At 60.4% G+C, this 24,562-nt stretch overlaps 9 protein-coding genes and 1 non-coding gene across 10 annotated transcripts; 6 read left to right on the forward strand and 4 right to left on the reverse strand.

Moving 5' to 3' along the window:
- Positions 1-1,238: 1,238 nt before the first annotated feature.
- Positions 1,239-2,762, forward strand: PLICBS_003265 (uncharacterized protein; the record flags this gene model as incomplete). The annotated part of the gene is made up of 1 exon (XM_018323005.2): positions 1,239-2,762. One exon carries the CDS (start codon positions 1,239-1,241, stop codon positions 2,760-2,762), a length of 1,524 nt encoding a protein of 507 aa, XP_018178235.2.
- Positions 2,763-3,532: 770 nt separating this feature from the next.
- Positions 3,533-4,249, forward strand: PLICBS_003266 (uncharacterized protein; the record flags this gene model as incomplete). The annotated part of the gene is made up of 1 exon (XM_018323006.2): positions 3,533-4,249. The coding sequence occupies one exon, from the start codon at positions 3,533-3,535 to the stop codon at positions 4,247-4,249; it is 717 nt and encodes a 238-aa protein (XP_018178236.2).
- Positions 4,250-5,540: 1,291 nt separating this feature from the next.
- PLICBS_003267 (uncharacterized protein) lies at positions 5,541-7,721 on the forward strand (the record flags this gene model as incomplete). The annotated part of the gene is made up of 3 exons (XM_018323007.2): positions 5,541-5,624; positions 5,700-7,357; positions 7,421-7,721. 3 exons carry the CDS (start codon positions 5,541-5,543, stop codon positions 7,719-7,721), a joined length of 2,043 nt encoding a protein of 680 aa, XP_018178237.1.
- Positions 7,722-8,275: 554 nt separating this feature from the next.
- Positions 8,276-8,347, reverse strand: PLICBS_003268. The gene has a single exon. It is a non-coding gene; the product is annotated as a tRNA-Thr (tRNA).
- A 736-nt stretch (positions 8,348-9,083) lies between these two features.
- PLICBS_003269 (uncharacterized protein) lies at positions 9,084-9,664 on the forward strand (the record flags this gene model as incomplete). The annotated part of the gene is made up of 3 exons (XM_018323008.2): positions 9,084-9,143; positions 9,264-9,369; positions 9,474-9,664. 3 exons carry the CDS (start codon positions 9,084-9,086, stop codon positions 9,662-9,664), a joined length of 357 nt encoding a protein of 118 aa, XP_018178238.2.
- A 1,045-nt stretch (positions 9,665-10,709) lies between these two features.
- Positions 10,710-11,527, forward strand: PLICBS_003270 (uncharacterized protein; the record flags this gene model as incomplete). Its single annotated transcript, XM_018323009.2, has 2 exons — positions 10,710-11,072; positions 11,150-11,527. 2 exons carry the CDS (start codon positions 10,710-10,712, stop codon positions 11,525-11,527), a joined length of 741 nt encoding a protein of 246 aa, XP_018178239.2.
- Positions 11,528-11,965: 438 nt separating this feature from the next.
- Positions 11,966-13,075, reverse strand: PLICBS_003271 (uncharacterized protein; the record flags this gene model as incomplete). Its single annotated transcript, XM_018323010.2, has 1 exon — positions 11,966-13,075. One exon carries the CDS (start codon positions 13,073-13,075, stop codon positions 11,966-11,968), a length of 1,110 nt encoding a protein of 369 aa, XP_018178240.2.
- Positions 13,076-14,984: 1,909 nt separating this feature from the next.
- On the reverse strand, positions 14,985-16,118 carry PLICBS_003272 (uncharacterized protein; the record flags this gene model as incomplete). Its single annotated transcript, XM_018323011.2, has 2 exons — positions 14,985-15,633; positions 15,685-16,118. The coding sequence occupies 2 exons, from the start codon at positions 16,116-16,118 to the stop codon at positions 14,985-14,987; spliced, it is 1,083 nt and encodes a 360-aa protein (XP_018178241.1).
- Positions 16,119-16,747: 629 nt separating this feature from the next.
- PLICBS_003273 (uncharacterized protein) lies at positions 16,748-17,221 on the reverse strand (the record flags this gene model as incomplete). Its single annotated transcript, XM_018323012.2, has 1 exon — positions 16,748-17,221. One exon carries the CDS (start codon positions 17,219-17,221, stop codon positions 16,748-16,750), a length of 474 nt encoding a protein of 157 aa, XP_018178242.1.
- A 3,263-nt stretch (positions 17,222-20,484) lies between these two features.
- Positions 20,485-22,128, forward strand: PLICBS_003274 (uncharacterized protein; the record flags this gene model as incomplete). Its single annotated transcript, XM_018323013.2, has 2 exons — positions 20,485-21,071; positions 21,120-22,128. The coding sequence occupies 2 exons, from the start codon at positions 20,485-20,487 to the stop codon at positions 22,126-22,128; spliced, it is 1,596 nt and encodes a 531-aa protein (XP_018178243.1).
- Positions 22,129-24,562: the final 2,434 nt, after the last annotated feature.

The raw sequence follows: 24,562 nt of genomic DNA on the forward strand, positions 1-24,562 counted from the left end.
GCGTTCCAAGAAGTCGAAGTCATCCTCACGCAAGTCTGTACCATGTGCATGCTCAACCCCACCAGCGCTCGCCGCATACTAGTGTTGGCTCTTGACAAGTGCCTCTTGAGCATTACGGTTGTCTCTCATGGTCCGCGCTCCTATGCCAGTGGGCCAAAGACAACACGGGGACACGGCTGGACTCTCATAGCCATCGCTTGGTGTCGGAAGGGGATCCCGTGCATTCGTACATGCATCGGAAAATCAGGGGCTCGAAGGAGGCTGTGTCGTCTCATTGATACATGCGGTCGTAGACTTCTCCATTATGCTGAGTCTGCCCATGTTCATGTTCAAGTTGGATGGGAGACAAATCTGATCAGAGCACAGCCTCCATGTCGGATGCCAAGCGGCCTGACTCGGGGGCCCTGATGCGCGAGGAGCTGCACTCTCGGCTGACATATCCGTCCGGTATAGCATCGAGAGCGCCCATAATCCACGATGCAGAATTTATATCTTCGCCTAGGGATGTCGGCAGAGTTTAACGTTTCCCGGCATTAATCTGACCACCAGGGTGCATAGGGGACGACAAGGTCATCCTCTTCGGCCACGCACCTTGTGGTGGGGCAAGGAGTCCAGGATGTCATATATCTGGAGCCATCCCATCTGTAAGTTCAAGCGCTGGCATTGCAAGCTGCTATATTTGGTACCAAGATTTGGTTCGGAATATATGACGGTGGTGGAGTGGGCAAACGTACGGTGATGCACCCAGAACGCTCGGACAGGCGGTTAACCTTTTCAGTATTCCGGGGTCAAGGTCTTTGCGAAATGGTACTGTACGATACTGGTACCCTTCCTCCGATAGTCTCCGAGCTACTTCCCTTGCCTGCTTGCCTTTGAGAGCGTGTATCCAGGCCGCGGTCGGGCTAACGAAAGGGGCTCGTGTTGTGACTGGCCCTTTCCATGAGGCGCATGATGTTATGCACCGACTCAATTAATGACTGTTATCCAAGGCCATCATCGCTGGCATGAGATGGCTCGTCTATCAGTGACAAGGCCTGCTGGCCTCATCATGTTATCCCGCCGAGAAGTCCACGCTGGATATATAGCAGAGACTCTTGCTCGGGATGGTTATCGTGTATATCACATACAGGTCGTTCTCTGAGAGTTGCGCTTCTTGGATTTCGTCCATTAACATCTCTGATTCAACAGAGCCTATCTTACACGCTCATTTCTAAACCGTCACCCCTTTGGACACCACAATGTCGAAACTTTTCCTCATCACCGGCTTGGCTGTCGCCGCCGTGCACAGCGCCGGCGCCGGCGAAGAAGCTAAAGCCCCTCAGAAAAAGTGCTTCCTCAACGTCGGCGCCGTTCGCAACCTCAACGAGTACGACGCCAACGCGGACACGGGCTGCGACTGGGAGACGAAGCGGGCCATCTTCTGCATGCAGACCAACGGGACTCAATCCGACGCGACGAACGAGCAGGCGACAATGTACCGAGCCTGCCTCTGGGGCAACGGTGACAAGGCTAGCAGCTACGACAAGGCCCAGGCGGATTGCCTGGCCTGCAAGACGGCATCGGGCGAACTGACCGAGGAGGAGGCTGGCCGCTGGGCTAAGGCGCAGAAAACAGCCAAGGGGCTCTTCCTGCAGAACCTGGACATACGCGGTAAGTCTGTCTGGGAGGTAGTTCAGGAGGCCAACAACAATGGGACGCCAGGAGAGGACAGTCCGGAGGATGGAGCCACCGGCAATGGTACTCAGACATCCACGAAGCAGCCGCCGTCGCCGTCGACGTTGCCGACCGGAGGCTCCGAAGGAAACGAGACCGCGGCCGGGGGGGCTGGATCTGGGACGCTCGAGATCTCCCAGTCCAAGTTCCAGTCATGGATGGCGGCGACTTTCCAGGCCAACAGGACGGTGGAAGTCCTCCACCCGTATACGTTTGGCAACGAAGCCTTGGTTTCTGGCAATGGAACAACAGGCAACAGCACGGCTACCGGCACCGTTGAGGAGACCAGCCAGCTCAGAGTTGTTCAGGCCATGAAGTTGATGAAATCGGTCGTCCGCTTCGAAAAAGATGGCATGGGGTTCAAAGCCGTGTTCGTCAGCCAAGTGAACAACTTTATCCTCACCAGCCATCGCAGCAGAGCCGCCTCGGAAGAAGACCGCCAGAAGCTGCGCCAGCTTGAGGGCCCGAAGAAGGGCATTGCGGACGAGGACCTCAAGCAGGAGAGCCCAGTCAAGGTCAAGGAGGCGAGCCCTGAGTGCGAGGAGTCGTTGAAGGCGGTAGAGGAAAAGGTGCTTCCGGAATCTCAGGGACAGCTGTCGGAGCAGGAAGCCCAGGAGGTGACGTCTACGGTCATGTCCAAGACGTCGCTGAAGCTGGAGATGTCCGTCAATGTGCAGATCACCTCGGAAGGAATCAAGACTGGAAGTATCGGTGCCGGTGGGGAGGGAAGCGATCTGGAGGATGAGACGGGGGCTGCAGGTGGCGCTGGCAGTGAGGAGATGGAGGCTGGTTCCGCCACCGGCGGCGGTGAGGAGCAGACCGAGGGCGGCTCGTCGACCGAGGGCGGCTCGTCGACCGAGGGCGGCTCGTCGACCGAGGGCGGCGAGCAGACGGAAGCCGGATCCAGCACCGGCGGCGGCGAGGAGCAGACCGAGGGCGGCTCCTCGACCGAGGGCGGGCAGCCGCCGAAGAAGCCCGGCTCCTGCAAGCGCCGCCGCCGCCGCAGCAGCATCAACCGTCGCCGCCAGGTGGCCGTCCGGACCGCCTAATCAGGCTGCGACACTGGGCTCGCCGCTCGAGTACGTCTGTAGGACTGGCTCGATGGCTATGCCAGCCGAGCGCGGTCCAGGGGGCCTACACTTGCAGCGGCGAGCATGTTCGGGACGAAATGTGACGTGCAGTTTGCTCGAGCTGATGTTTATCGCGGCCGCCCGTTTCTCCAGGCGTGTGGCGGACGGCCCGTTCATGGGACATCAGTGCCGTGCTTGTTCAGTGCTATTCAGTGCGTTAGATTCGATAGAGTGAACCGGTCCGATGCGCATTTGCAGTGCTCAGTGTCAGGCGTGTCGAAATGGTGACGAGTGTTTGAACGGGTAAAGTTGGGGGAGGTTGCACCCAAGCAGCAGCATACCTATGAGGTGGCAAGCAATTCCCAGCGGACCGGGGGCGCCCCCGACGGCACGAGACCCACCCAACCTTCAGGGCAGTTGAGTAACGCAAGCTGCACCAACATCCTCATCTTGACGTCCACATTCACAACCATCATCATCATCGCCTCACCTCCAACATCAGACGCGACATCGCCGCCAGGCATCAACTGCCCGAGACGAGTATGAAGAGGCACGCGTCCGCGCTAACGTCGACGCCTCTTCTCCTCTCGCCATGGCCAGCCTCCCTTCGGCTTCGCTGCCTGCCAGCACGACAGCTTCAAACGCGCAGCCTGTCTGTCCTTGAGCATCGCCACCTGACAGGCGACGGCCCAGGCGGCCTCGTCAGCTACGATGACGCCCAATCCGTTCAGGAGGAGCATCGTGCCCACATGCTCGCGTGGAAGGCCCTCCCCGAGGCGCAGCGCCGAGACTCTCCCTCCCCCCGGCCGCTGCTCATCTCCTTCGAGTGCACCCCGACCTTCACCCTCGGCCGCCGCCAGGACGACCTCACGCCCGCGCAGGCGGCTCACCTGCAGCAGCCTCTGGCGGTGCGCCTGCGGTCCGGCAGCGATGAGCGCCTCGTCCCCGTCGTGCGCAAGACGAACCGCGGCGGGCTGACGACGTACCACGGCCCCGGCCAGCTCGTGCTGTGGCCCGTCGTCGACATGCACTCGCCGCTGTACGCGCGCTACGGCGTGGCCTCGTACGCCGGCCACCTCGAGGCCACCACGCAGCGACTGCTGGCCACGCGCTTCGGCGTCGGCGCCTCGACGGTGCGCGACGAGCCCGGCGTGTGGGTCGACGCCGCCGGCGACCGTCCGCGCAAGATCGCCGCGCTGGGCGTGCACCATCGGCGCTACGTGACGGCGCTCGGCCTCGCCCTCAACGTGGACCTGCCCGTCGAGGGCAGCGAGGAGACGAACCCATGGGCGCGGTTCGTGCCGTGCGGGCTGGAGGGCAAGGCAGTGACGAGCGTGGCCGCCGAGGCCGGAGGCAGGCTAGACGCGCGATGGGCTGCCGGTGAGCTGGCGGCCGAATGGGCGCAACTGTTTGAGCAGGGCATGCTCGACGAGACCAAGCGGACGGTTGACGGGCTGCGGAGGTGAGCCGAACTGCGACAACGGCACAATTGCGCGACAGCTTGCGCGATGCGATATGCACGCGAAGTCGGATGGCAGTCGGGTGTTGCCGGCCACATTGACAACCACCATGGCACTCAAGAGCGCAAAGCAGGTCAATTGGAAGTTGGAACCAACGGTCGGGCAATCGGCACGGGTACGGCTTACCTTTCGTTGGACACAAGAAAAGTCTCAAGGACGGCCGGCCCGAGTCTTGTGGTGAGGCTCTTTCCGGATTGGAGGCGTCTGGCCGCCGGCGCGCGCCCGTTTCGCCGCCGGCCGCGGCCGAAGCCACAACCTGAACAAAAGGTCAGGAACTGCAGTCGGCACGTGTCTGCCCTGCTGATGCCTCCCCGCAAGTTGCAACCCTCGTCTGCCGGTCTGGGGAGATAAGACAGACCCCGGACTACATACTACAAACGCTTTGGTCCGCGGTGGGGCTGGCTTATCACGGAGGTGATGAGTGGTGGGCTTGAGCTCGAGCGGCCGTCGATGTAAGACGGGCGGCACGGGCTGAAATGTGTCGCCGCCTCGAGAGTATCACCTCTGAGGAGCCAGCTGGCCATGGCCATGGTAACACTGAATTGACCGATCCCATCGCCTTTCTTTCCTTTTTCCTCGTGTTCTTGTGAATTGAAGCGCAAACACAGCTCTGTGAGGTCGTGAAAGAGACGTCAATGCAGTATCCTGGATGCGCTGGGGAAGCGACACCTTGATTGGTAAGAAACCATTGGCTGGTCTTGTCTTATCGACGACGCTTCAAACAAGCCCCAACCGCCGCATCTCTTATCATCCACCACCGTGGCGGCACTGATACGGCGCCGCCCGTCCTTTACCAACGCCACTCCCGGCCTCGTTTGCGGGAACCCCAGGCACAGCTGGCGGCCATCGCGCAAAACATGGGAAGGGCCAATGTTTCGAGCGCATCCTCACATGCGAGACGGGCGCTCGAGCTGCTCCTAAGTCGGAGCCTTGTCGTGTCGAGTCGTGTCGCGCGCGCCCCTTTTCTATGACTGATGGCTGTCTGATAGCCGCCGCTGGCGCCTTATCTGGCGCGACAATGTCTCGACGCCCGAAAGACGGCCCTGCCGTGCGTGCGTCTGTCTGGGACGGCGGGTGGGGGATGATAACTATAACTTGACGTCCTCTCGGGCGCGAGGCTTGAATAGAATGCAACTCTGCTTATCAACAATTCTGAGACCTGCGTCCCCCAGTCTCTCTCTCTCCCGTCGTCGCCTCCTCCAGCCGCAAGGACAGGTCACTGACAAGCAAGTCAACCATGTCGAGCCCCGGCCCTGCCTTGAGCCAAGGCGTTGGATATGGCATCATCCTCGGCCTCGGCCTGGCCTTTGCCGTCTTCATGGTGCGTAGCACACACACTTACTTGTCTTGCCCCCCCAGTAGCCATCTCTCCAGCTGCTAAAAAGGCGAGCATCAGATCGCCATCACGCACATCCTCAAGCGCTTCAACAATGAGGTCCAGACGTCGGAAATGTTCAACACGGCCGGCCGCGCCGTCAAGTCGGGACTCGTCGCCTCGGCCGTCGTCTCGTCGTGGACCTGGGCCGCGACCCTGCTGCAGAGCTCGGGCGTCTGCTACCGGTACGGCGTGTCGGGCCCCTTCTGGTACGCCAGCGGCGCGACGGTCCAGATCCTGCTCTTCGCGACGCTTGCGATCACGCTCAAGAAGCGCGCCCCCAACGCGCACACCTTCCTCGAGGCCATCCGCGCCCGCTACGGTGCCCCTGCTCACTTCACCTTTATCGTCTTCGGCATCTTCACAAACACGCTCGTCTCGCTGATGCTCATCGCCGGCGGCGCCGCCACCCTCAACGCGCTGACGGGCGTGCATGCCGTCGCGGCCATCTTCCTCCTCCCGCTGCCCGTCACGACGTACACGTTTGTCGGCGGGCTCAAGGCCACCTTCATCACCGACTACGTGCACGGCTTCGCGCTGCTGCTCATCATCATCTACTTTGCGCTCAAGGCCTACGCCACGTCGGACCTGCTCGGCAGCCCGTCCGCCGTGTACGACCTCCTCGTCGAGGCCGCCAAGGCGCACCCCGTCGACGGCAACGCCGAGGGCTCGTACCTGACGATGCGGTCGCAGGGCGGCGTCATCTTCTTCGTCATCAACATCGTCGGCAACTTCGGCACCGTCTTCCTCGACAACGGCTACTACAACAAGGCCATCGCCGCGAACCCCGTGGCGGCGCTGCCGGGCTACGTCATGGGCGGGCTCGCCTGGTTCGCCATCCCCTGGCTCACGGCCACGACGCTCGGCCTCGCGGCCATTGCCCTCGAGTCGAACCCCGTGTTCCCCACGTTCCCGAACCGCATGAGCGAGGCCGACATCTCCGCCGGCCTGGCGCTCCCCTACGGCGCGCTCGCGCTGGCGGGCAAGGGCGGCGCCGTGGCCGTGTGCCTGATGATCTTCCTCGCCTGCACGAGCAGCTTCAATTCGGAGCTCGTGGCCACGTCCACCATCTTCACCTACGACATCTACAGGACGTACTTCCGCCCCGACGCCAGCGGCAAGCACCTCATTTGGATGTCGCACATCTGCATGGTCGTCTACACGGCCATCATCTGCTGCATCTCCGTCGGCTTGTGGTACAACGGCATCTCCATGGGCTACCTGTACCTGCTCATGGGCGTGCTCATCTCCGCCGCCGTGCTGCCCGCCACGCTGGCCCTGCTCTGGCGCGGCCAGAACCGCTGGGCCGCCACCCTGTCGCCCATCCTGGGCACCGTGTGCGCCATCGTCGCGTGGCTCGTCACCGCCAAGAAGACGTGCGGCGCCCTCGACGTCGAGTGCACGGGGTCCAACGACCCGATGCTAGCGGGCAACGTCACCGCCCTCCTGTCGCCGCTCATCTTCGTGCCCGTGCTGTGCCTCATCTTTGGCGTCGACAAGTACGACTGGCAGTCCATGCTGGAGATTCGCAAGGCAGACGACCACGACATGCTCGAAGGCTCCGGCGTGGACCCCGAGGTCCAGCGCGAGCGGGAACTGGCGCAGGAAGCCAACCACGAGCAGGAGCAGATCAAGCTGAAGCGCGCCTTCAAGATTGCTGCAATAATCACCGTCACCATGTTAGTCCCCTCCCCCCATCCTATACCTACCCTCCTCGCACCACATACTGACCAAATCCCAAGGGCACTGTCATTCCTCGTCCTCTGGCCCATGCCCATGTACGGCAGCGGGTACATCTTTTCCAAGAAGTTCTTCACCGGCTGGGTCACCGTCGGCATCATCTGGATCTTCTGCTCCTTCATCGTCGTCGGCATCTACCCCGCGTGGGAGAGCAGGGCGACGCTCATGCGCGTCACGAGGGTCATGTTCACGGGCAAGGCGCCGCGGAGCCGCGCGGCCGTCCTGGAGGCCGAGACGGCAACAGAGGTCGAGTCGAGCGGGACGGCGACGCCCGTAAAGGTTGAGCCGGAGAAAAAGGCATGAGTTGGAGCCTGGTACGGAAGTAGACTTGTTGCTTTTTTGCTTGCGATTAGCCGTAAATGATATCCGAGTGTTTTAGGCCAGGGCGGAGAAACCTCGCTTGGTATACATTATACAATCTGGCTGGGCTTAGTGTTCATGTTGGCCTCATGATCTTGCATTTATCCGCGCATGCAGCACACGGGAACAATGAATCAATGCGTCTCGAACAAGAACCGTTATGAACCGTAGGCGGAACTCAAGTCTCATGACGAAAATATGAGAACGTAAACGTTCAATCATTGCCGCCGCGATGTTGCAGGTTACAACCCAGCCAAGCACTACCAGATCTAATCCACCTCAGCGCCATGTGTTCGCCCAGAAGACCTCATTCAAGTTTCCTCTAGAGGGGGATACAAAGGAGACCGAAATTGTCTTTTGCGCCTTCTCTACAAAAAGAAAAACAAATCTGCCGACGTCGCGTCTTGCATTTCTCAACACTATCGTCAAATCACTCAAGCCATTGAGCCTCATACTCTAAGGCGAAGAGAGCAAAAAAAGAAATCGAATTGATCTCTTGCCTTCTACAGGAGTCGAACCTGTGACCTTGTCATTACTAGTGACACGCTCTACCGCTGAGCCAAGGAGGCGGATTTGCTGAAGATCCGGTGGCGTATTGCGGCATAAGTAGGTTTGTGTGGGGCGTGAGGGTCCGGACCATGGTCCCTGTTCTCGCGGCTCCCCATGAAGTGGAGAAAGGACCGGGGCTGCTCTCCACATTGTCGCGAAGTCGTCGTCCCGGCATTCGCTCCGTAGTGTTGCCAGAACCAGCATCCCGTCGTCCTTCAAGTCAAGTCAATAGTTGAGAGCTGACCAATCTTGATGTCTACGACTTCCAATGCCAGGTTTACCACTGTTTTCAAATGGATGGAGTGGCATCCTAGAGCGTTTTGTTCTCTGCAGACCCTGTTGGTACGATTGGCAAGTCCTGAGCGGCAACATACGCTCAGTGAGCAAAGCCCTGTGAGAGCGCGAGGGTCAACTCAACCAGGCGGAACACACCCGATGACATGGAGAGGCGGCAACGCCAAGTTACATGAGACGCTCACCACTCACCTCGAAACGATACTTTTCTGAGCTGTCCACCATAACAACCCAAACTTTCTTCTCTACAAGCGTACTCCCGTGTCCACCAGCATGGCGGACTTCGGACTGTTTCCAGGGGGTCAGTCGGGACGACTCCGCGCCAGCCGAGGTCCGCTCCGGCCCCGCCCCTGGAGCTTAAGAAGCAATCCAAGTCAGGCACCACGGCCACGCGCCGCCCTCATTACAGCAAGACTCTCTTGATCCTGATATCAGTACATTCACGCACGAATTATCATCAAAATGACCAAAGCCCTTCAAGTAACTGCGGCCGGCTGGCTCATCATTGCGCTGGGCCACACGGTACGTGCCTGCTGGAAGCTCATGATTTTATCCTACCACTGCTCCTACATTCCGCGGCGTGGCTCCAAAAACCCCTGGGAGGGTTGAGTAACATGCTAATGAGAGTGAACCAACGCGCAGCGCTCGGCAAAAGACTGGCAGCCCCATCTCAAGAACCTCCCGAACCTGGCCTACACGTGTGCCAAGGCCGGCTGGTACGAGGGCAGCGGCTTTTTCGTCCTGACCGGTAAATATCACCCAAGCCACCGGGCGCGCATCAAGAGCGGCATGGCCGTCTCCCCGTGTGTGTGTGCCTGATTGATATGCAGCTGCTGACACGGGACCGCTCAGCGCTGCTCAACTACGCGTGGGCGCAGAACCCCGAGCTCCTCCAGCAGCCCGTCTTCAAGACCATCGCGGGCCTCTTGGTGGCCATCACGGGCGTCGCCGGGTGGTATTACGCGAAGAGAGGATTGGGATCCATTGCACTGCCCGTCGGCGCGATTGGCGCGCTGCAGGCGTACTCGGCCTTTTCGACCTAGACGGTCAGTCGGTAGTGTGTAATAGCTTCACGATATATTTATGCAACAATTTTGTGCTCGTCGTGTGCGGGTGTGACGTTTTGTGTGGTGCAGCGTGGTGTGCGATTGGTGAGGCAAGCTCTGATGCCCATCGTGCCAGCTCTGCCAGGTCAATATCCAAGTGTGTGTAGCCCTCGATCCCGAATATTCATGCTCAAGGGAGCAAAGAAAACATTCAGGCTGATCCCGCTAGAAAGTGCCATGCGTGTAAATTGTATCGCAGAATTTTGGCTGTGGTCGATGTCAGCACCGTTGAGCCCACTGTGGTGTCCCGATGAACAGGCTGATCACTCAAGGCCTCACCAACAAGAAACGCATCCACCAAACTGATGGCATGTACACGACCCTCATCATAGCCACCAAATGTACCAACAGGCACCAACAACGCAGGCGTATAGAGGTACAATTCCGACAACAACCTGGAATCAAGCGCCGACAATATCACACCCCATCGCGGATCGGCCCGGGTCTCACCACGGCGCCCACCTCATCGGGGGAACCGACCGCTCGACACTCGGCCGGTTGCGAGCCAATTTCACGGACGTTGACGGATATATCGCGACGCGACTCGATAATACTTCTCCGACCTCCTTCGCAATCCCGTCCGGACGGGCGCAAGCCCCGGCGATCGACTGCCGGGCGTAAGCGCCAGTTTTGCCAGTTCGGGCATGTGGATCCCCCTGCGCGTTCGGCTTTACAGGCGCCTCAATATCTCCGATGCAGTCAGTGGTGGTCGGTGGCGGCGATGCGTTGGGTGGCTGTCAGCTCCGAACGGCACACCAAAGGATTTTGGCTTTACGCCGCCAGCCGCCTTCGTCCGTGTAAGTGTGCGTCTAGAATGTATATAAGAGTGATGCCGTGCGGCTGATGTTCAGCTTGGCAATCATCCACAAGGACCACAACAATCTTGGACATTCAAAAGGCATCTTCCCTTTGAGAAGCCCAATTTATCGACAGTCTCAATCCACTGCCTCACAGTCCGAAAAGCAACACAACACCTGCCGCCATGTCTCTCTCCGGCAAGGTCGTCGTCATCACCGGCGGGTCCAACGGCATCGGCAAGGCGTGCGTCGAGCGCCTCGCCCGCGACGGCGCCAGCGTCGTCATCAACTACGCCTCCGACACCAAGTCGGCCGACGCCCTGGTGCAGTCCATCGGCGCCGACCGCGCCCTCGCTGTGCAGGCCGACGTGTCGACCATGGACGGCATCGCCAAGGTCGTCGACGAGGCCGTCGCGCGCTTCGGCAAGATCGACATCCTCATGGCCAACGCCGGCACCATGCCCATGCGCAACGTGGAGAACACGACCGAGGCCGACTTTGACAAGACGTTTGGCCTCAACGTCAAGGGGCCGTACTTTTTGGCGCAGGTTCGTTCTCACCACCCGTCGCTTGCAATTTCCTGCGAGTTTTTTGTTGGCGGCGACTAACGGAGTGCACGCTGCAGAAAGCCGTGCCGCACATGCCTAGCGGTGGGAGAATCATCTTCGTCTCGACTGGCTTGTGCCACAGCTCGGCCGTCCCGCCGGATTATCTGCTCTATGCGGCGAGCAAGGGCGCCGTCGAGCAAATGGCGAGGGTCATGGCCAAGGGCCTTGCCGCCAAGGGCATCATCGTCAACGCCGTGGCCCCCGGCCCGACGGCGACCGAGTTCTTCTACCGGGGCAAGTCGGAGGCGCTCATTGAAAGCATGAAGAAGGCGTTCCCATTTGGGCGCCTGGGCGAGCCCGATGAAGTGGCTGGCATGGTGGCTTTCCTATCGGGCGAGGACAGCAAGTGGGTGAATGGGCAAACGTACATGGTGAATGGCGGTTTGTTTGTCTGATCTCTCTGGTTTCCATTGAGCTGCGATCTCGGCGCGGGCACGGGTAATCTTGGTAACGAGTCATGACAATTCAGCGATGCAAGTATATAGACATAAATTTGATGCTCTTTCAATATTTGTACAAACGACCATTGGTGTGTGAAGTAGTCGGGCAACTACATGTTGAACAGCCCCAAGTTATATACACGATGGCAACCCAGCGTTGAGCCCTCCAGTAATACCTCAGATCCGCTCATGTACGTCCCAAATAACCAAATCCGAACTCGAGAAATGCAATGCAACGCAACGCGCATTCTCAGACTGTTGAAGCGACTCCCCGTCTGAGAGGATATTGTTGAACCAACCAAGTGTCCAAACTCAAACAACCAACCCCCTTTGCTTCCCTGAAATCGACGCAAAAATTTTGGTGTTCATCAGTCGTGTTCTCGTCATGTGCGCTCAGTTCTTTTCGGCCACATCCCAGACCTCGACGGCGCCGCTCATCCTGCCCAGGATGAGCACGCTTCCGTCTCCCGAAAAGGCCGCCGTGGTGACCATGTTCTCCATGCACGCGGCCTCCTCTCTGCGCTCCCAGGCGACAGTGCCCGATGCCACATCCAGCACCTCGACTCCGTCCTCGGTGCGGCTCGCCATCCATCGCCCATCGGGGGACACGCAAAGAGGCCATGATTCGGTCTGGCGCACTGTTCGGAGGTCGTAGGACGTCAGGTGGCTCGCGCCGGGGAGCCACACGTGCACCGTCGTGCCCCAGAGCGAGACGATGGAGCGCCCGTCGCGCGACACGGCCAGCAGACGCGGGTTGGCGGCGGCAGTGCCCTCGATCTCGAGGCGGCTCAGCGTGCGGCCGGTGGTCGGGTCGCTGACGCGCGCGGTGCCGTCCCGCGAGAGCGTTACGAGCTTCATGTCGGGGGTAAAGGCGGCGTGCGTGACGTCGTCGATGTGGCTAACCACGCGGCCGATGCGGGCTCCGGTGCGGACGTCCCAGACCCCCATGCGGCCACGCGCGGTAGTCTCGCCGGCGGCAATGGCGAGCCCATCGTGGCTCCAGACGACGGGCCCGCGGGCTGCATCCCGCAGCTCAATGGCAGTCTTGCCGGTGGCGAAGTCGCGGACGAGAACGGTGCTGTTGTGGTGGTACTCGATATTGGGGCCGAGCTGGACGGTCCAGTCACGCAGGGTGGCGACGCGGTGCGTGCTGCCAGCGAGGCTCGCGCTGGTGCTGTTGGCGATGCTCTTCTCGCTGATGCGGGCGATGCTGCTGGTGATGGTGCTCGCGAGGCCGCCGCCGCTGCCGCTGGAGGTGCGTGATGAGGACGAGGAGGGGGGCGGGGGGCGCGACGAGGCAGGCGGGCCGAAGACGGCGTGCGTGCCGGTGGCCTTGGTGTAGCCGCGCTGGGTGTCGAGGTCAAAGAAGTCGATCCATGACTGGTCGGTCTGCGGGGCGGCGTAGATGGCGAAGACGGAAGTGGATGAGGGGGAGATGCCGACGGAGGTGATTTCCGACTTGGCGCAGAGGCGGCGGTAGCGCAAGGAGAGTGAGAGAGGCATGGCGACTGAGAGATGTCAGCTTCGTCGAGTACAGAGTGAAGACTCTATCAACTTACATAGTGGGTAGTGTGGTGATGCTACGGTGAGTTGTGAGGCTGATGCACAGACTTTGTGACAGACAGTGACGGACGGTAACGATGTTTGTTGGTGATGCCGCTGTTGTTGATGACGATGACGTATGAGCGACGATGAGGGTGACGACGATGATGGGGGCGATGAGGATGGTGAGGGCAGTGATGATGATACTGATGGCGATGGGTATCTCTGATGCTCGTGATGAATTGATGTCTCTCTCTCAGTCTCTCAACTCGATCATGGATGTGGGCGTCCCCAACTCTTAATACTCGACAAAGAGTGACACCTCCACGACACCCACGATCCCCATCTCCAGCTCCCTCAAGCCCCGTCTGACAAAAACGAAGGAAAGGAAACCCGCAACCCGCGAGCAGAGAGAGTGTGAGAGACGTTCGGCCCAGCCAGTCACCACGCCGCCGCCCACCACAAGCCGCCGACAACCGGGGGTCCCAGAACAGGCTCAGCTCTCACGCCGTCGCCGGGCAGGCACGTAGGCTACGCACCCAGACGTGGGAAAAGCAGGTGAGTAACCAGCCCGGCTGGCCGACGGATTAGCAAGCAGGGGGCCAGACAGCTTGGCGAAGTGTGCAAGGGTGTTTCGTTTGGCAAGAGAAGTTCGCTGTGTCTGGGCTGGTAGTCCTGCGGAGGGAGGGGGGCCGGGCACCTGGTGGGCAGTCCTGTTACGGTGCTTAACAATTGGGCTAGTTGCTGGCTTTGGCGGCTGGCGTGCCAGGCAGGGGCTAGTTTTGGTGACAGCTCGCGAGCTGGGCTGCTGGGTACGAGATATGCGAAGAAAGTATGCGGTGGGTGGCTTGCGGTTTGGGCGTGCGCCAGCGTCGAATTTGCGATCCGCGTATTGGAAATCCGCGTTTATCGTGAAGGCGCCATTGTCCATTACAAATTACCAACTGACGTGCTCGGGACGCATTGCTTGTGATTGCTTCAGGCCATTGCATTTCCTGTGCTGTTGTTTCCTCCATGTACTTTCTCAACTTGCCGTCTCCAGCATCTGCCTCTGTCGCAGAGCTCCCTTCAACTGTCAACCAAGGAACTCAATTGCGAAACTCAATGCAACGGAGAGCACCAACAGGCTGTTAGCAGCCCTACCACGTCTCTTTTCCAGCGACCGTCCATTTCCCGATTCGTCTCGCCGAAGCCCCCCAGCGCCCGGGACGCCTTCGATGCCCCGTTCTAGACGCTCTCCATCCGCGTGAGTCACCTTCACCCACGTTTTTTGGCGCTCGCCCTGGGGGGGGACGGGAACCGTTCGCCTCGTGGGCGGGCAGCAGGGCAGGACAGCCCCTCCATCCACCCAAAAAGCGCACGCCGGCCGGCGAGACGAACTGGGGATAGCGCCCGTTGCGAAGGGTGGGCTTTGCTGCCCCTCCAGCCCAGCACGCCGGTCTCCAGTTTGTCAGCGGGGTCGGTGGATAGCAAGACTGACAGCAGGCTGCTGGAGAGGTCCATCGCGGGCCAGTGACTGACAGGGCTGGTGCTGGCACCGATTGTCGGAGGGGCTCGCCCAACATGCAAACATGCGTCGTTGACGAATAGGTTGCTTTGCCCCGGCGAACTCACAATCGACATGTAAGCTTGCTGCACCAGCGCTCCGCTGCAACCTCGCGACAGCCAGGCACAAACGAAGTGTAAGAATGCTACGTACTGTCGATTGGCTCGTCTGAGCTGCATCGTGGGTCTGATCTTCCTTTTGTCGAACCAAGCGTGCATTCATCTATCAAGGTCCTCGTCCAGAGCTATATGACCATATGGCGCCCCCCAAACACCTCACGCCAACGTCACCTCATCGAGCCACCATCGCTGCAAACGCCCTGCCTTATGCGCCAAATGCCTCGTCATAGCCCGTCATGCACGAGCGGTACCTGACGCTGCTCTTCTCCAGCTTCTCCATGGCCTTCTGCAGGCCCTCGCGCGAGATGGGAATCTCCTCGACCCAGCCCTGGACACCCTTGTCCGCCGCCAGCTCCAGCATCTCCAGCATCTCGCGCCGGCTGCCCAGGTGAGTCGTGCCGATGAAGCAGCCGTTGGAGATGAAGTCCTGGTTCTTGATGGAGATGCCGTCGCCGCCCGGCAGGCCCACCGAGTTCCACCGTCCGTGCACGTCGAGCAGGCTCAGGTACTTTTCGAGCTCGAACCCGTCAAACGAGTTGGCCGTGTTGATGATGAGGTCAAAGGTCCCCTTGTGCTCCTCGTCCCAGCCCTTCTCGCCCGTCGCGATAAGGCCAATCGCACCCATCTTCTTGGCGTCCGCCTCCTTGGCCCGCGATCGAGAGATTGCCCACACATCGGCACCGAGCGCCTTAGCGAAGAGCACGCCGTAGTGACCCAGGCCGCCGATGCCAACGATGCCGACCTTCTTGCCGGGTCCGGCGCCGAAACGCTTCAGAGGGCTGTACACGGTGATGCCTGCGCACAGCATTGGTGCCGCCTCCGCGCTGGGCAGCTTTTCGGGGATCGGATACACCCTGTTCGCGTCAGGCTCGGCACGGTGAGTGAGAGAGGGCGCGGAAACTCACCAAAACTCATGGATACGCGTGTGCGACGAGTAGCCGCCCTGAGTGGTGTACCCCGTGTCGAGGTACGGCGCGCCATAGGCGTCAATCTGCTGGGTGCAGTACGTCTCGTTGTCCGACTTGCATCGTCGGCAGTCGCCGCAAGACCAGACCTGAGCGCCCACGCCCACGCGCTGGCCGACCTTGGCCAGCGTCACCTTGGAGCCGACCTTGAGCACCTTGCCAACGACTTCGTGCCCGACGGCCAGGGGATAAGGGCAGCCGCCCCAGTCACCGCTGATGGTGTGCTTGTCGCTGGCGCAGACGCCGCAGCACTCAATCTTGATGTCGACGTCGTGGTCGCCAAACGGGCGCGGGGTCCATGAGTTCTTGTCGAACTCGAGCCACTTGTCCGCCGAGGGCGACTGGAAGCCGGTGAACTTTTCAGGATACGCCATATTGTCTGTGAAGAATCAGGGTCTTTGGAGAGGAAAGGATCGGTTGGTGGGAGATGTTGGTGATAAAGGAGGAGGGGAAATGCGAGCGTGGAGCAGTGGATGAGTGAGGGACAGAGACCCGGGCATTGCCCCGCGGCCACGCGCAACACCCATCGTCATTCCGCAGACAAGTCCGTGTCGGCCTTGGGAGCTCGCAGAGGTTGACAGGCGCCCGGTGAGCTTCCGCCCGAAGCCAGTCTTCGGAAACCAGGCGTCAGCCCACAACGCGTGTGGGGGAAGCAGACAGCCACCACACCGGGTGGGCGTTGTGGGGGAATTGATTCGCTGCCACGGCTCAGGATAATTCCACCAAACAGATAGTGCCGCGGAGTCGGACCGCAGTGTCCGCGTCGGCCTGATGCCCTCCGGCCTTCGCGATGACTTCGGGCCGGTCGGCCGAGAATGCGTCGTGACGGCGAGTGGACGTATTCGTCTGGAGTAGTACAAAGAACACCACAGCTGCCGTCTGGCCACGCACCGCGTCAGCGTCTCGCCGTCTGCCCGCGGTGGGTGGGCCTTCCAGCTGCTTCTTGAGCGAGAGAGATGGCGAAATGCGGCGTCCTCGAAGTGGCGCGTCTCCTCCGCGCTCACTACTGCGTCTTCCGCGTCCGCCTCGAGTCGTCGAGCCCGACGCCCGCGAGGAAGCAGATCCTCAGCGTTGCGCCGGCGTACACCCACGGCACGTTTCCCCAATCTCCCGCGTTCCAACCCGCGACGTTGTAGTATATCGCGGGGCCGAGCTCCTTCATGGAGTAGAGGTGGCCAAGGTCGGCGATGAGCAGAACCAGCAGCACAGTTCGCCACACGCGCAAGTCCCACGTCGATCGAAGCACGAGCGCCTCATTGATGGCGAAGAACAGGTACATGTTGGCGAGCTGGGACATGGCCACCGACGTGCTCAGGGGCACCTGCGACGGAGCCGAGGCGGCGTCGAGCAGCTCGAGATACCGCTGCTGGCGGAAGTGGTTGTAGAAGGCCCCCGCGAGGGCGGACAGTGGCTCGATGAGCAGGAAGAAGGCGCGGTACGCGACCGGCAGGCGAAGAGCGACGCGCTGTGAGGCCATTGTGAGCCGCCGCAAGATGATCAGTTGAATCTGAAGCGATGACTGCGTGATGGCTGCGCGATGGCTGCAACGGTTAGGAAGCATGGAGCAGCCAATTGCCCAGCGGGGAAAATTTCAACCGCGAGCACAGACGCGACACGCGTTGATGATCGTGACTACCCTAGACCTCTGCCGACTCACGACTCGACTTACACGCCTCCGTAATTCGTACTGATGTTGCTTAATACTGCCTCGCGAAAACGGCCGAATATGCAACGCATAATCAGACCGTTTAGAGTGGTGGTGCGTCTCCGTGCCACGCAGACCAAGGGCGTTATGCACCATGCTTGAGTTGCAGGTCAAGAGAGCTCAGCTTCTGTCCCAATGACATGGTCCTTTGCGGCGATGATCAGCCACCAGAGCCAAGGGACAGACAAGGCAAACACCAGAACACCATACCGGAAGCCTCTAAGCGGGGACTTTGCTTCACGCGGCATCGTGCGCGGCATTGAGAGCCCAACAAGGAGCATGATGAGGCCGAATTGGTACGGTACGCGGTAGCCGGTCACGGCAGTCACCGCTCCCGATCACGACGAGACAGCCACCCGTCCCCACCACCGAGAGTTGCCAGGCTGCATTAGAACCAACTACCGGGCCTCGTTAGCACGCTGATGCCGCCGCCGAAGCTGCGGGCGCAGACGCAACGTCGACGGGACAGATCGAGACGCTAGAACTGTTCCCGCAGCAGCGTCTGCCCGGGGAAGCTTCCACGGGGCGGCGGGCAGCCGAGCCGGGGGCTGCCGCAGTGGGCACCACTCGGGGTCCCCGCGCCTCCAACGCCTCCCGCCTTGCCTCGACAAGCGTTGACACGGGCGGTGCAAACTCTGTCCAGCCTTGTCGTTGTTAGCGGGATGGCGTGGTGGCCGCGGCTTCGCCTAGCAGCAACGAGTCAGCCAAAAATTTTTCGGGCCGCCGTGCGCTGTGGCGGCCGCTCGGAAGACTTTTCGCGCTTCGCCGTGCCCGACGCTTTCTTTTTGGGTTCAGGTACGCCCGTCGCGGCCTTGGCGCAGCCCGTGAAAGCCTCAGATCGATCGCGTCGGGCAGGCGGCGGGCTGCGGGCTGCGGGAGGCTTTACCCAACAGAAGCCGACTCAGGAGATGGAGCACTCGATGACGGCTGCGCAGACATGATGGGCCAGAACTGGAAACAGAGGCGCCGCCTTGGGGGCACGAGGCTGGTCGTCGCCTGACGGCGGCGGCAGTCATGTGTTGGCTGGTGCAGCTTGTCATGCCCGATGCATGTCAGGGCCTCGCAGCCCCCGGCAGACGTTGGTTGCATGCGGGATCCCCAGCCGAAGTGCGGGCTGGACGGCGTGCGCTCCTCCACCAGACTCCACGCGGTCCTTGCCTGGCCTGGCGCATCGTTGTCCGATTGACGTGCTAGCTTAGTATTCGCGGTGGTTGCGGGAGATGAGGACGTCCCGGCCGCAGGAAAGGAGGACGGGATCCACGATTGAACGGACCCATTGCCGCTGTAGCGTTGATCCCCATCCATCCCCGAGCGGCCTTGGGAAGGCGGGCGTCATGGCGTCGTCTGGGGCACCTGGGCCTCTCCTGCACCCTGAATGGGCCCGCTGGAGCCCCTAAAAATTTCAGGCCGCCGCCAACCTCGTTGGGCGGTACGTACCGGCCCTGCCATGTCGAAACAACTCTAAACATCGCCCCTGCCGTCATAAGGTAATAACCCGCCTCTTCCTGACTGAATGACCTTCAGCCTCCCGCCTCGCCGCCCGACTTCCTCATCCATCCCGCGGCTCACCGTCTGTCCTTCAAGTCCGATTCCTTGGGAGCTGCCCGCCGTCGCCGAACTTGGCCCTCGCACGCTGCAGTTGTACGGCAATCGATCCTTCAGCCCGCCCTGCCTCGGCACCTCCGACCCCTTCCTTGCTTCAAAACACCGAGCGAAGCGATCAATTCAACAGCCGCATCACGTCCGCTCGAAACGCGCCATAAGACCAGACCCGAAGCGCACAGCTGTATAACTGCGTGGCAGCGCGCAGTTGCACCACGACCTCATCTACGCCGTGTCTCGTACCGTCTAGCCGTCCCGCATTCCTCGCCCTTGGCATAACGACGCCCCTCCGCTCAACGGCTCCGGTCGACCGTTGGCCATCCGATAAATCACGCTTCCGTTGGCGGCGCTTGATCTTCCACGAGAGGAGTCTTGGGCAAGCGGAGGAACAACACTCGTTTCCCTGCCTCCGACCACGATCGTTACTGTGGCAAGTGGTGCCCTCCCGTATCGCTGCGCCGAGCCGCTCCACGATACGACGACGTCCACCGGTGACGACGCCGCTCGCTCTCATTTCCACGCCTTCGCTGCAGGGTCTCCCAGCTGGTCTGAAGTGAGACGAAGCCTGTCTGTTCGCTTCAATCTGCCCTTGGTTGAGCGGAGGCATCTGTGCGCCTCCCTTGCGTCCACGTGAGCCGCCCCTGCCAGGCGACCTACTCCTCGTCCACAAGACGAAGTTGTAAATTTTGGATAAGGTATGCTTCCCCGACGCAACTGGCCATCTGGCTCGTGCAAAAATGTTGCATCAGAGCGTGACCGTGGCTCCTGAATCCCGCTATTCGAAACAGAGCACTGACCGTCTTGCAGGACGCTCGTATCTGACCAACCACCCTCCCGCAAGGCGGTCTCCCTCTTCCCAACTTCTGCTGCGACGTTTCGAAATGGCGAGGCCCTCTCCTGTCAATGAATGGGCGGCGACCCGTGACGCTACATTGGGCGGCGATACGGACCTGTTCTCTGCGACGCAGTCACCTCGCCAAGGTTCGGCAGCGCGTAGCCCTCGCGATAAGCGGTTTCGCAGCCTGAGCCTGACTCTAGCGAGGCATCGGCCCAGGACGTCGCTCTTCGCACACGGGGACTTGACCCAGCAATTGAACGACATGGCCATCGACGACAGTCCAGAGAGTCACGAGACGCCTCAGGGTTCTCCCCGAGGACACGGCAATGGTGGCTCCGGAAGCATCAAGGGCATGTTACGCAGGGCATCACTCTCGCTCAAGGGCATGGTGCACCGACGGCCATCCCAAGCACATGAGGATGCTGCTCACGATCAGCGGCACGCACATATCAGACCAGCCACTGCTCATGCGTGGAATCGCTTGCGACAGGCTGCAAGTTTCCGCCATGCAAGACCTACAAGTGGCGTCGACTTGCCCCATGAGGCTTCACCTTCCGCTCATCCACCTGTGTCGCCCAGCTTTCCGATCCCCGCGATGGGCAACGAGCCTCCGGTTATCCCCACCCACACTGGCGCCGCGGCGAAGGCCTCTGCTGCCATGCAAAACGAATTCTTCGCTAGACAGGGCTCCCAGACTAAGTGGCTGCGCGCACCGTCAAGCGAAGACGGCAACGATCGAGAGAGCGGCATTGGAATTGCCGTCAATGTTCCTTCCATCGAGGTAGATGACGCCGATGCTGCCGTGGCGCAACAGGACACGCGCATCAGCAGACTGAACTTCATTTCGATGCTGCCTGCAGAGCTGGCGATCCATGTCCTGTCTTTCCTGGACGCGGCAGTCCTGACGAGGGCCTGCCGTGTCTGCCGCGACTGGCAAAGGATCGTCGAAAACCAGCATGTGTGGAGAGAGTCTTGCCTGCGCGAAATGACATCCACTTTTGCAACAAGCGGGCCGGTTCAGCCTGGGACTGGCTTGGGCATCCCCTTGGCACTTCCCTCAAATGACTGGAGGAAAATCTACCAGGCTCGACATGAACTGAACCTGCGATGGAAGAGTGGCAAAGCCCGCCCGACCTATCTCAACGGGCACTCGGACAGCATCTACTGCCTGCAATTTGATGAGTGAGTACCCAGCAGTCTGCTTCTCGAAGCAAAGCTAACATCCAACAGGCACAAGATAATCTCCGGGTCCCGTGATAAGACGATTCGAGTCTGGGACATGCACACGATGAAGTGCAGGCTGGTGATTGGGCCGCCATCTGTCATCAGCAGCGGCACGCTGTTGGCAGACTTTGATGGGGTCTCGGTTCACTACGCCATGGGCGCGGAGAACGTCCGAGTGGCAGAGGCACATCCGCAGCTTGTGTCGTTCCCGGAGCACCACATGGCCTCCATTCTGTGTTTGCAATACGACGACGAGATCCTAGTGACGGGGTCGTCGGACTCGACATGCATCGTGTATGACATCAACAACAGCTATCGGCCGATTCGCCGGCTGCGCCACCACACTGCGGCCGTGCTCGATCTCGCGTTTGACAAGAAGCACATTGTCACTTGCAGCAAGGACATCAGCATCTGCGTCTGGGACCGGGCGACGGGAGCCCTGCTGCGCCAGCTGCGCGGACACACGGGCCCCGTCAATGCCGTGCAGATGCGCGGCAACACCATCGTGTCCTGCTCGGGCGACTTCAAGGTCAAGCTCTGGAATATCGACACGGGGAAGAACATCCGGGAGTTCGAGGGCCATACTAAAGGATTGGCTTGCTCGCAGTTCTCTGAGGACGGGCGATACGTTGCGTCCGCAGGAAACGACAAGACCATCCGCATCTGGGACGCCAACACGGGCGAGTGCATCAAGGAGATGCGCGCCCACGACAACCTGGTTCGCAGCCTGCACATTGACAGCGTGAGTGGGCGCCTCATCAGCGGCAGCTACGACACCGACATCAAAGTTTGGGACATGGCGACGGGGCGCCAGATGCTCGACTTTCCCCGTTGGCACGCCAGCTGGGTGCTCAGCGCCAAGAGCGACTATAGGCGCATAGTCAGTACCGGGCAGGATCCCAAGATCTTGATCATGGACTTTGGCGCAGACGTGGAGAACATCGAGATGCTCGAGGGCGGCGGCCCGGCGAGCGGCCCATTTGGGCTACCCACGAGCCCGAAGGGTTTCATCTGACGAGACATCTGACGAGACGAGCTGAACGATCGTCGTTGCCGCAAGCGAGCCTGTGGCACTCACGACGCCATCGGCCCTTCTAATCATGTATGGCCTTGCGTCGACATCGTCTGGGCCGGGGAAGGGTGTCGGTGTATCTGCAGCGGGCGCGTAGTGTCGGACTTTACTGCAGCCAACAAGGGTCTGGTTTGGCCCTGGCGACGGTACCGACGATGAGCATATAATCGGGCATGACTTTTTTTTTTTTATCGTTTTCGGGAGTTTGGTATAGACATGGGTAGCGGACGCGGGTTCTGGCATTGATTTCAACTTGGGGGCATCTTTTGGCCGGCGTATGTAGAGCAGAAACCCCTGAAGGGGATGGTAAACGACTTGAAGATACAGCTCTGAACAGAGTGATTATACAATGAGAACTTCTGTACTCTGGGCGGATACAAAGACCAAGGCATATCCACTTGGACCTGATGTCATCTTACGTTGTGACCATTCCACGCGCGTTCCTGCGCGCTGCTCGTGGATGCAGGTCGTTTTTTGCATGATGCCTACCGGTGCTTTACTGTATCTTGTCTACCTACCTATTTTGGTAGAGTACTTACTTACACGGACTACAACCAACCCCCTGCAGCTACGTATGCTTGTTACCCCGTGCAGTCCTTTGTCCGTACTTGGCCTGATGATGCGGGCCAAGACATCACCGCCCGCGGAAGAGTACATACGTACCACACCGCAACGGCAGCACAGGCCCGCGGGAGAGCCGTGCCCACGGAAGAAACCGACTGACGTTGGGTTGGGCATATTTCTTCTTTCTTTCTGCGTGGGACGGGATGAACGGGATGGACGGTGAGCGCACCCTCATCCTCATGCCGATGCCAGAACGTGGCGCGGCTCTGCGGCTTTCAAAGGGACTGCTGGAGCCGCCTGCCCCCCTTGCGCCGGCTTTTCGCGCCGGACTCGGCTGGAGATAGGAAAAGCTGCGTGGGCATGTACGAGGCCAGCCTCGCCTATGCGAAATGGCATGATGGCTCTGGCGAGGGAGTTGTCGACGGTCTATGTCATGGGCTGCGATGTTTGTAAGCGGCGGTAACGTTGCTGATAAGACGGGATTCACATCCCGGACCTAGGTATGTACAACAGACGCCTCGACTACTTGTGTGGAGCCGTGATAGTCAAACGCAAGCTACTAGACGAGCCACGCAGGCTCTCCGAAGTCGCCGGAAGGCATCATTTGGCCGAAGTGCCTTCCGATACTGGCGGCGGTTGGTGTAGGTGTTGAGGGCACGGCGTCTGGGCAGAACCGCGCCAGTGACAGCAGCGCGCAGAGCGAACACTCGCGGTATGTACACGAGCGCACGAGGCGCCGACATCTTGGCATAGCTTCACGGAGCAGCATGTACGTACGACGGGGCTGCCGTCGTGGGCTCGAGCCAAGGTTTACGCCCATGCAAGAAGGCGGTCTCGTCGGGGCAGATGACGGATGTGGCCAGCAGGTGATGCTTGGCGCCGGTGATGGTGCTCGCCAGTGCCGATCGCTCAGGCGGCGTGATGGGGTGAGGCGCACGGGTTTGGCCGAGACGGGGCCGCCTCGCCGTCCTAGCTCCCTGACCCGCTCGATGCGTGGAGCAGAGAGCCCGAGGTGGCTGGTGGTGGGAAAGGCTCTTGGCCGCGAGGATATTGGCTTCGACGTCGCTTGCGCCTGGAATGATGGCCGTGGTAGCTGCAACGTATTGTTAGGGCCTGGAGGCGGGGCCTTGCGTGATCGAGCAACTGCTAGTCTGGCATCCGCGCAAAGGTTTCGCGCTGTGATATCGTGGGGTCGGCGGGCGCCTCATGCAGAGCAAGGGTGCAGACTGCAGAGGTCGCCTCAGCCCGCTGGGGTGCGTCACTGGTACATGTTCATGTGCATGTGCATGCGCATGTGCCTTGCAGGGCCGCGTCTATCGACTCTCCCCACAGCATCGAGACGACGCCAACCTTCTTGCGCGGGGTACAAAAGACGGTAGCCGCTGGCAGTTCTTCGGGGGCACTAAGAGTAGGATGCAGATGAAAGGGGCTCTTGGCCTCGAACAGGAGAGCGCTGTGCACCACCTGCTCAGACGCGGCAAGCCTCAGCTGGCTGCATCCAAGCGCAACCTACATACGATTCAATGGCGGGGTGAAAGAATTGTTACAATGAAGAATGGTGAGGGGATGTCGCTCCATGCGGGCGGATGACTCGAGCATGTGCCTGTGCCCGCCACAGAGTTGTCTGCTGCGATTTCGCTTAGAGCCGGACGATGTGCCGGCTGTGGCAACGCATCCATCTCGTGCAAGTCGATGCGGCGAGTCGAAGCAGCTGTAGAATGTACGTCGCACGTCCTGCCAGAGAGTTTGCGCCAGGAAAGCACGTGGACGTGCCACAAGATGCAGGATGCACACTGAGGCTGGAGTTGCATGG

This window comes from Purpureocillium lilacinum (genome assembly GCF_023168085.1).
Source record: "Purpureocillium lilacinum CBS 284.36 DNA, scaffold_2, whole genome shotgun sequence".
NCBI classification, from domain to species: domain Eukaryota; kingdom Fungi; phylum Ascomycota; class Sordariomycetes; order Hypocreales; family Ophiocordycipitaceae; genus Purpureocillium; species Purpureocillium lilacinum.